This window comes from Hyperoodon ampullatus (assembly GCF_949752795.1).
Source record: "Hyperoodon ampullatus genome assembly, chromosome: 9".
In the NCBI taxonomy this organism is placed as follows: domain Eukaryota; kingdom Metazoa; phylum Chordata; class Mammalia; order Artiodactyla; family Ziphiidae; genus Hyperoodon; species Hyperoodon ampullatus.
Window position 1 is genome coordinate 52,718,946 of NC_136922.1, and position 10,626 is coordinate 52,729,571.

Consider the following 10,626-nt stretch of genomic DNA (forward strand, 5'->3'; position numbering starts at 1 on the left):
ATGGAGAAAAATAGACACTACCTGTTCCTAATGGTCTCCTTGGAAATTACAGTCTTTGCTGGGGAGGATACACACACTTAATGTGTATGTAATATTTAACTTCAAAATATATTTAATTCTTTTCTATCTCTTTTAATTTTCTAAGTGACTAGTAATAAACAAGCTAATGATTACTGGGCAGTAGAGAAAAAACTTTTTAGTCATTTTTCCATCCAAGAATTTCATTAAAGAAACATGTGGGGCTTCCCTGGTGGCGCAGTGGTTGAGAGTCCGCCTGCTGATGCAGGGGACACGGGTTCGTGACCCGGTCCGGGAAGATCCCACATGCCGCGGAGCGGCTGGGCCTGTGAGCCATGGCCACTGAGCCTCTACGTCCGGAGCCTGTGCTCCGCAACAGGAGAGGCCACAACAGTGAGAGGCCTGCGTACTGGAAAAAAAAAAAAAAAAAAAAAGAAACATGTGGCATGTCTTACGGTAGTACAAATACAAGACAACTGGAAATCCATGTTCACTTTTAAAACTACAAATGGTTGGCAACTGTTTCCTTAATAGTTATTGCAGGAGTAGGTCCAACATGAGTCCATATATAGCCCTTCTCTGGTCTGGTGGGAACTGTGGGAAATGGTGATGAACGTGACTTGAAATATTCAGAAGGTGCATGACAAACAAATTCCAAGTATTCCATCTTCCTTGGAAGATCCTCCTCTGGTCCTAGAAGGCAGCCAACATTCACATTTTTGAAGATATATATCATTTCCATAAAATGTTAAAATTCCTAGACACTAGGAGAAACTGGTCTGGTGGTAACTTGACATTAGCCCTTGAAACATATATTATTTTGAAGTTACTTTCCATCATTGTTTTCTGCTTTAACTGCTTAAGGAATATAGCATTCTCCCCAAAATATAACTCAATATAGAAAGGATTCTAAAAATAATATTTAGCCTTATATAGTGTTTATTATGTCGACACTGTTCTAAGTACTTGATATATATATATATATATATATATATATATATATATATATATCTCAATGCTTTGAATCCTCACAACAACCCTCTGAGTTAGGCACTATTATTCTTCCCATTTTACATGAGGAAATAAGGCAAGAGAGATCAAGGAAACTGCCTGAGATCACACAGTTAGTAAGTGGCTGTCCTAGGAACCCACACAGTCTAGTTCCAGAGTCTGTGCTCTGAACCTTTATGCTATGCTGTCTCCTTTACAATCTGAGGATTAGGAAGAGGAGAGGTGAGACAGAAGTCCTAGAGGTGATTCAGTCACGTTACTGCCTCTGCTGACAATCCTGTCTGATAGAACAGGTTAATGAAAGTTCACTCTTCTATGTATCAATACTTACAAGCAGAAGACTAAAACTGCTTGGTCATGTATCAAACTTGACATGCAGCTGAGAATAATAGTGGTACTCTACTTGTCCTTGAGTTCTCTCTGAAAAAAACCTTTTGTATCTTTTTTCTTAGAACGCAAAAGTAACGTATGCCCATTGCAGAAAGGTTGAAAAGTTTGGGGTAATTTTAAAACTCTGAACACTTTCAAAATTCTGTTTATCAACTTCTTCTTGTGAGTCTATGTCAAGAACCAATTCTTTATAGTCAGCCTTGAAATTAATGAGTACAGTGGCTGCCATTTCAACTACCAACAATGATAAAAAAAGGTTGCAAAAGGTCTAGGATGATGTGTGTGACATCTAGAGGGACACATAATGAGAATTTGTAAGATTTTAGACATAAATATGACAGTTCCTCTAGAAATCATTTTTGAGTAAATTTTTACATGTTACCTAAATAACCTAGTTCTTGAGCAATAAATTCTTTTAATAGAGTTTAACCCTGGGTCACTCAGAAAAATCTTATTCACACAGCATTTTAGTACGTGCATACTATACTGCCCTGGAACTCAAAATAACGTATAGCCCTCAAACCCCAGCTACATAAATTTCATGTTTTTGGGCTTCCCTGGTGGCGCAGTGGTTGAGAGTCCGCCTGCCGATGCAGGGGACACGGGTTCGTGCCCCGGTCCGGGAAGATCCCACATGCCGTGGAGCGGCTGGGCCCGCGAGCCATGGCTGCTGAGCCTGCGCGTCTGGAGCCTGTGCTCCGCAACGGGAAAGGCCAAAACAGCAAGAGGCCCGCATACCGCAAAAAAAAAAAAATAAATAAATAAATAAATTTCATATTTCCTATAATAATCTCTACTTTTTTGTACTTACGCTTCTCTGTTATGGACTGAATTGTATCTCGCCAAATTCATATGTTTAAGTCCTAATCCCTAATGTGATAATATTTGGAGATAGGGCCTTTAGGGAGATAATTAAGGTTATATGAAGCCATAAGGGTGGGGCTGTAATCCAACAGGATTGGTGTCCTTATAAGAAGAGGAAGAGATGCCATGAGTGCACACACACAGAGGAAAGCCCATGTGAGAAAAGGTGGCTGTCTACAAGCCAGGAAGAGAGCTCTCACCAGAAACCCACCCTGACAGCACCTTAGGACTTCCAGCCTCCAGAACTGTGAGAAAATAAATTTCTGTTGTTTAGCCCACGTATTTTGTCACGGCAGCCCAAGCAGATGAATATACTTTCACATAATAATGGAAAATTAACTGGGTTCAAGAACCTGTCTGTACCTGTCAAACTCACCTATGATGTAGGATGCAGGATCAAATTGGTCCCTGGGGCTAGAGAGAGTGGGAATGAGCCACGTCAGTGCTGCACTCTTCTCACAATACTGGTCCTGGATAAAACCCCTGATCTGAGCATAGTAGGGTTTTCCATCTTGTTCGTCAATTACAGAAACAACATCTCCAATTTGGTAATAGACTCCCTGGGGGAAGTAGAAGATAACCCCATATTTAAAATAAAAATAGGAGGTGGAGTCAAGATGGTGGTGTGGGAAGACGTGGAGTTAGCATCTCCCCACAACTAGGGCGCCTGCTGGCCAATGGTGGTGGACTCTGACGCCCAAGGAGACGGGAGGAACCCCAAAGTGAACCAGTAGGACGTAGGGGGACTGAGGCGGGAGGAGAAGGGGAAGCCAGACAGGACCAGTACCCCTGAGGCTGGGCAGATCAGGAGAGGAAGAGCGGGAAAGGAGCGGAGGGCGAATGCCTCACCCACTCAGGCCCTGGGAGCCTGCTGAGCTCCCAGGCCTGTCCCCTGCACTCCAAAGCCCCCTCCAGGTCTCGTGGGTCCTTGGGGGCATAGGAAGGAGGCCAGGGGGAGAACAGGAGAGGCAGGTGAGAGGGGTCCTCTGGGAGGAGCAGGAGAGGAGTGGAGGGCAACTGCCCCACCCACTTGGGCATGGGGAGCCTGCTGATCTCCCAGGCTGGTCCCCTGTCCTCCAAACCCCACTCCAGGCCGCGTGGGTCCTTGGCACCATAGGAGGGAGGCTGGGGAGATCAGGAGAAGCATGGGGGAGGGGCCCTCCCAGACTGGAGGAGCAGGAGAGGAGAGGAGGGCATTTGCCCCACCCACCCGAGCCCAGGAAGTGTGCTGGGCTCCCAGAGGAGGTCCCCTGCCCTCTGAGACCAGGGGTGGGGGGGCACGCCTGGACCCCTTCTGTTCCTTGAGCCTAAGCCCCACCCCCCCCCACAGCCCCCAGGGCCTTTTCCAGCCCTGTGGGTCCTAAGCATAGGCCCCGCCCAGCACCCAAACTTCACCCTTGCTTAGGCCCCGCCCTCCACAGCCAAGGCCTTCCCACACCCCTCCTTTTTTATTTAGTTTCCCTCCTCCTCTTTTTTTACTATTGTGGTACTGATGTACCTTCTGGTTGTCGATTAATCTATATTTTTATTTTTATATTCTTCCTAACATATCTGTTAGTTTCCTAGTCTAATTTTATTTTTTACTTTGTTATTGTTCTTTTTTTTTTCCCCCCACTCCAGGAGGCTTGCGGGATCTTGGTTCACGAGCCTGGGGTCAGGCCGAAGCTCCTGCAGTGGAGCTCCAAGTCCAAACCACTGGACTAACAGAGAACCTCAAACCCCAGGGAATATGCATCGGAGTGAGGTCTCACGGAGTTCCTCATCTCAGCACCAAGACCCATCTCTATCCAGTAGCCTAAAAACTCCAGTGTTGGAAGCCTCAGGCCAAACAACCAGTAAGACAGGAACACAATCCCACTCATAAAAAAAAAAAAAATGAGATGGCAAAAAAATATGTCACAGATGAAGGAGGGAGCAAGGAAAAACCTAAAAGACCAAATAAATGAAGAGGCAATAGGCAATCTATCTGAAAAAGAATTCAGAGTAATGATAGTAAAGATGATCCAGAATCTCAGAAATAGAATGGAGGCACAAGTTGAGAAAATACAAGAAATGTTTAACAGAAATCTAGAAGAACTAAAGAGCAAACAAACAGAGATGAACAACACAATAACCGAAATGAAAAATACACTAGAAGGAATCAGTAACAGAATAACGGAGGCAGAAGAACGAATAAGTGAACTGGAAGACAAAATAGTGGAAATAACTGCTGAGGAGCAGAAGAAAGAAAAAAAGAATGAAAAGAATTGAAGACAATCTCAGAGACCTCTGGGACAACACTAAACGCACCAACATTCAAATTATAGTAGTCCCATAAGAAGAAGAGAAAAAAAAAGGGTCTGAGAAAATACTTGAAGAGATTACAGTTGAAAACTTCCCTAACATGGGAAAGGAAATAATCACCCACGTCCAGAAAGCACACAGAGTCCCATAGAGGATAACACCTAGGAAAAACACATCAAGACACATATTAATCAAACTAACAAAATTTAAATTCAAAGAAAAAATATTAAAAGCAGCAAGGGAAAAACAAAAAATAACATACAAAGGAATCCTTATAAGGTTATCAGCTGATTTTGCAGCAGAAACTCTGTAGGCCAGAAGGGAGTGGCAGGATATACTTAAAGTGATGAAAGAGAAGAACCTACAGCCAAGATTACTCTACCTAGCAAGGATCTCATTCAGATTCCATGGAGAAGTCAAAAGCTTTTCGGAGAAGTCAAAAGCTTTTCGGAGAAGTCAAAAGCTAAGAGAATTCAGCACCACCAAACCAGTGCTATAACAAATACTAAAGAAACTTTTCTAAGCAGAAAACACAAGAGAAGAAAAAGACCCACAAAAACAAACCCCAAACAATTAAGAAAATGGTAATAGGGGGCTTCCCTGGTGGCGCAGTGGTTGAGAGTCCGCCTGCCGATGCAGGGGACACGGGTTCGTGCCCCGGTCTGGGAAGATCCCACATGCCGCGGAGCGGCTAGGCCCATGAGCCATGGCTGCTGAGCCTGCGCGTCCAGAGCCTGTGCTCCGCAACGGGAGAGGCCACAACAGTGAGAGGCCCGTGTACCGCAAAAAAAAAAAAAAAAAAGGTAGCAGCAACATACATATCGATAATAACCATGAATGTAAATGGATTAAATGCCCCAACCAAAAGACAGACTGGATGAATGGGTAGAAAAACAAGACCCATATATACGCTGTCTACAAGAGACCCACTTCAGACCTAGGGACACATACAGACTGAAAGTGAAGGCATGGAAAAAGATATTCCATGCAAATGGAAATCAAAAGAAAGCTGGAGTAGCAACACTCATATCAGATGAAATAGACCTTAAAATAAAGATTGTTACAAGAGATAAGGAGGGACACTACATAATGATCAAAGGATCAATCCAAGAAGAAGATATAACAATTATAAATGTTTATGCACCCAACATAGGAGCACCTCAATACATAAGACAAATGCTAACAACCATGAAAGGAGAAATCGACAGTAACACAATAAGAGTAGGGGAATTTAACACCCCACTTACACCAATGGACAGATCATCCAAACAGAAAATAAATAAACACAAGCTTTAAATGACACCATAGACCAGATAGATCTAATTGATATTTACAGAACATTCCACCCAAAAGTGGCAGAACACACTTTCTTCTCAAGTGCACATGGAACATTCTCCAGGACAGATCACATCTTGAGTCACAAATCCAGCCTGGGAAAATTTAAGAAAATTGAAATCGTATCAATCTTTTTTTCTGACCACAATGCTATGAGTGGAAATCAATTACAGGAAAAAAACTGTAAAAACCACAAATACATGGAGGCTAAACAGTGTGCTACTAAATAACCAAGAGATCACTGAAGAAATCAAAGAAGAAATTAAAAAATACATAGAAACAAATGACAATGAAAACACGATGACCCAAAACCTATGGGATGCAGCAAAAGAAGTTCTAAGAGGGAACTTTATAGCAATACAATTTCACCTCAAGAAACAAGAAAAATCTCAAATAAACAATCTAACCCTACGCTTAAAACAACTAGAGAAAGAACAAAGAAAACCCAAAGTCAATAGAAAGAAAGAAATCATAAAGAGCAGAAATAAACTGAAATGAAGAAAACAATAGCAAAGATCAATAAAGCTAAAAGCTGGTTCTTTGAGAAGATAAACAAAATAGATAAACCCTTAGCCAGACTCATCAAGAAAAACAGGGAGAGGACACAGATCAATAAAATTAGAAATGAAAAAGGAGAAATCACAACTGACACTGCAGAAATACAAAGGATTAAAGAGACTACTACAAACAACTATATGCCAATAAAATGGACAACCACGAAGAAATGGACAAATTCTTGGAAAGGTACAATTTTGCGAGACTGAACCAGGAAGAAACAGAAAATATAAACAGACCTATCACAAGTAATGAAATTGAAACCATAATTAAAAATCTTCCAACAAACAAAATGGCTTCCCAGGAGAATTCTAACAAACATTTAGAGAAGAGCTAAAACCTATCCTTCTCAAACTCTTCCAAAAAGTTGCAGAGGGAGAAACACTCCCAAATTCATTCTACGAAGCCACCATCACCCTGATACCAAAACCAGAAAAAGATATCACAAAAAAAGAAAATTATAGACCAATATCACTGATGAACATAGATGCAAAAATCGTGAACAAAATACTAGCAAACAGAATCCAACAGCACATTAAAAGGATCATACACCATGATCAAGGGGGATTTATCCAAGGGATGCAAGGATTCTTCAATATAATCAAATCAATCAATGTGATACACCACATTAACAAATTGAGAATAAAAACCATATGATCATCTCAATAGATGCAGAAAAAACTTTTGACAAAATTCAACACCCATTTATGATAAAAGCTCTTCAGAAAATGGGCATAGAGGGAACCTACCTCAACATAATAAAGGCCATGTATGACAAACCCACAGCAAGCATCATACTCAATGGCTCCACACCATACATTTTCATTTTAAAAACGATTCCCATAATCTACATTAAAAAATACTTAAGATCCTCATATCGTATTTCAATAGGCAACTTCCTCTCCCAACTCAGCTCTGGATGAGATGTTTTATAATAGCCACCTACAGGGAAAAATAGCTTAGAAAGGAACAAAAACCACAATCACACCTTATACAGAGTAGCAGAGACTTTTAGACTAACCCAGCATTTTAGTAGCACATTATACAATAAATTCAAACCTTCCTTCAGTAACTACAGATGCTCACCTTGTAGAAGATTGATTCTGCAGTAATTATGGTGGAAACTGACTCAGGGGCTTTGATGGGCTGTCAAAAAACAAAAGTAAAAATATTAGCACATTCATGATGTGTGTGTGTGTGTGTGTGTGTGTGTGTGTAGCGTGTACAGGCATTTTTCCAGCCATATATGAGAGTTCTGTAATTTAAGAAATACTAAAGTTGTTGTTTGGTGACAAGAACTGCAGTTAAAAAAAAATGCTTTTCTGATCGTTGTGGCAAAGCTTGGTCTGAATACTTCTGCTACCTTTAGCTTAAAAATTGCTGAGCCCCAAAGGACCGGCTCCTGACTATGTGGCTGAAATCTAACACAAGCCTTCTCAGAGCTTTATTACACATTCTAGTTATAAAAAAATCTGGCTCTAATGGCCTGAGCATGACGGAGGTGGGAATAATTAAAAACGTGTCTCCTCAAAGACATTTTCCATCTCCACTTAACTATGGAACTAGTTATGACAGTATCATCAGAACTAATTTTCTAGCAAGCCTGAACCAAGGCCAAAGGAAACTTTCTTGGGAGTTCTTAGTAACTTGCCACCACTCAACCATCATTGAAATTCCTTCCTAAGCTGTAACACACACTTTCACACCACAACACAGTACTAGGCCTTCCCAAATATGTCTTGGTATTATCCTTGAAGAAAGGCGTTGTTAGAGAAATTGATATTAAAATACTTGCAGAGAACATATTCCACCATACTTAAGAGGAAAACGTGTTTAGAGCATTTAAGTGTATACAACTATAATCCAATATTTACATGTTTCGTCTAGTCAATAAACACCTCATTTTAGAAAACTGAATTATAAAAATCTTAAATAAATTAGGGGCAACTATTCTAAACAAGAAAAAGGATCCACAATCTGCACAAGAATATAACACAAGGCCTCTCTGAGTTTTTTAAATAAACACACCCAACTTCAGAAATGCCTTTACTGGTAAGTGAAGCATTCCTGTTCTGAAAGCAAAGAGTACCATACTGAGGTTTTAAAAAAATAGTATATAATGCATTGCCCATTGTGTTTAACCACTGTCCCTTGTATTTACAAAAACAATGAGAATTTACTGCAACAAAAATATGCTTTCTACTACCCCAGCACAAGTCTTTCGACCATCTACTTTCTCATAGAAGAAGAGATAAAGAAGATTTAGTAAAATTTTTCATTCATATTCAAGTTGATCATTATAAATCAGTAAGAAACGTCTTCTGGGGCCATAATAAAAAATAAATATGGAAATGAATGAGTTTCAGTATTATTATTTACTTAGAGCTTTAAGAATAAAAAAAAAAGTTTTCCCAGTATACCTGGCCACGCCAAGAACTATAACCCCATCTCATCCTTTCCAGAGAACCCAGTAAAATGCGCTGGGGGTTTAGGTTTCTTTTAGAATATTTTATATTTCCCAGAGGGAAAAAAAAAAGCTAAAAAAACAGAGAAAGGGTATTATTAACTTTATAAACAGTAAGCCTCCTACAACAGAGCTCACTCCCTTTTAGATAGTCTGGACCAGTCCCCAGAACACTACAGAATAGCTGCCAAGAGCAGAGTCCAAGTTCAGTGATGAGAGATGAAGGCAGTGGCAGGACACACTACACACACAATGCCATTACAGTACAAGACACTGTCCACAATCATCTTACATTTTTTAATTTAAAAATATGTCTTCTCCCTTTTCCTTTAGTGGAAACTTTCTTTTCAGCAGCTGGAGCAGATTTGTATTTAGTGTTTCTGAGCCGAGCAGACCTCCTGTGAATTTCCTGCTTACTCTGTTACATAAACAATTAAAGAACAAAAAAGAGAAATAAAAAGTGCAGAAAGGTTGCTGTCCCGATACAAACATCTTACAAGGATCCCAGAGTATGCACTTTAAACGATCATTTAAAAATTAAGTAAGAGTGAACCTTTTTTTTTTATCCCGGGTAATCACACGAACTGGCCTAATTCAAACAGGGAGAGCCTTAGGCAAGCATCTCCAGAGCATCCAAAAAGGTGTGAGCTACTTGTAATAGGTCAAGGGGCAGCAACAATAGTCAGTCCAGGCCAAGGCAAGAACTATTCATCGGTTGTGTTTATAACAGAAAAATGCTTAAAAACTCAACTCTCCTATGCCAGAGAACGGGTTTGGTATGCCACCTCCTGCAATGTAATACTTATGCTGCCACTGAAAATGATGACATGATAATCTTAATAACACGACATTATGACAAAATGAACTTTATTAACAGGTAAAGAGGTCCAGTAGCATGACCCTGCCGACATCTCTATGTATACGTGTGTATACTGAGATGTCTGGTTGCTATCCAAAACATTACAATGGGGAGATTTCTGAAGCGTTTTCACTTTTCTTGCTTCTCTAGCCTTTCAATTCCTCACAAGAAAAGGTGCTGAGAATGGGCCGAACCAAAGACCATGTTCTCAACCGGGATGGAAAGGGGCGGCCCGGCCCAGTACGAGCACGGCGATCCCGGGAGGCCCCCGCCCGCCCCCTCCGCGCCCACCCGGCCTCCGCCCGCCAAGCGCCCGGTCGACCTCTGCCGGAGGGAGGGGCCGGAGGAGCTCACCTGCTTGCCGCCCCCGCCCCCGTTGCTCTGCGGAGGGGCGGCCGAGGTGCTGGCGAAGGTCGCCGCGCCGAAGCCGCCACCGCCGCCACTGCCCCCCGTCCCGCCGGCCGCCCCCGAGCCGGCGCCCCCGCCGCCCGCGCCGCCCCGGCCCGTGCAGTGGTGGCAGAGGATCTCCCCCTGCGGGCCCTTCTTCCACATGGAGGACGATGTGGTCTTGCAGACGCTGCAGGTGGGCTTCAGGCCCAGTGGCATCGTGGCCGGCTCGGGCGGCCCCCGCGGGCGCAGCGACACGGGAATGGCGACCGCCGGCTTTCGGCGGCCCTTTGGCCGGCCCGTCACTCCCAAAGACAGAAAGAGCGGCCGGGCGCGGCGCCGAGCTGTCCACCCTGGGACCACGCCGCGGCCGCTGCCCCCTGGAGGCAGGAAGCCTGATCCGCCCGCTCCACAGCCCGCACCAGGCCCCAGCTGCCCCGGCTCCGGGAGGCGGGGCCGG

General features: G+C 42.8%; 1 protein-coding gene across 1 annotated transcript; it reads right to left on the reverse strand.

Annotated features, from left to right (window-relative positions):
* Positions 1–520: 520 nt before the first annotated feature.
* Positions 521–10,385, reverse strand: GATAD1 (GATA zinc finger domain containing 1; the record flags this gene model as incomplete). The annotated part of the gene is made up of 5 exons (XM_079711582.1): positions 521–711; positions 2,660–2,843; positions 7,543–7,602; positions 9,213–9,338; positions 10,134–10,385. 5 exons carry the CDS (start codon positions 10,383–10,385, stop codon positions 521–523), a joined length of 813 nt encoding a protein of 270 aa, XP_079567708.1.
* Positions 10,386–10,626: the final 241 nt, after the last annotated feature.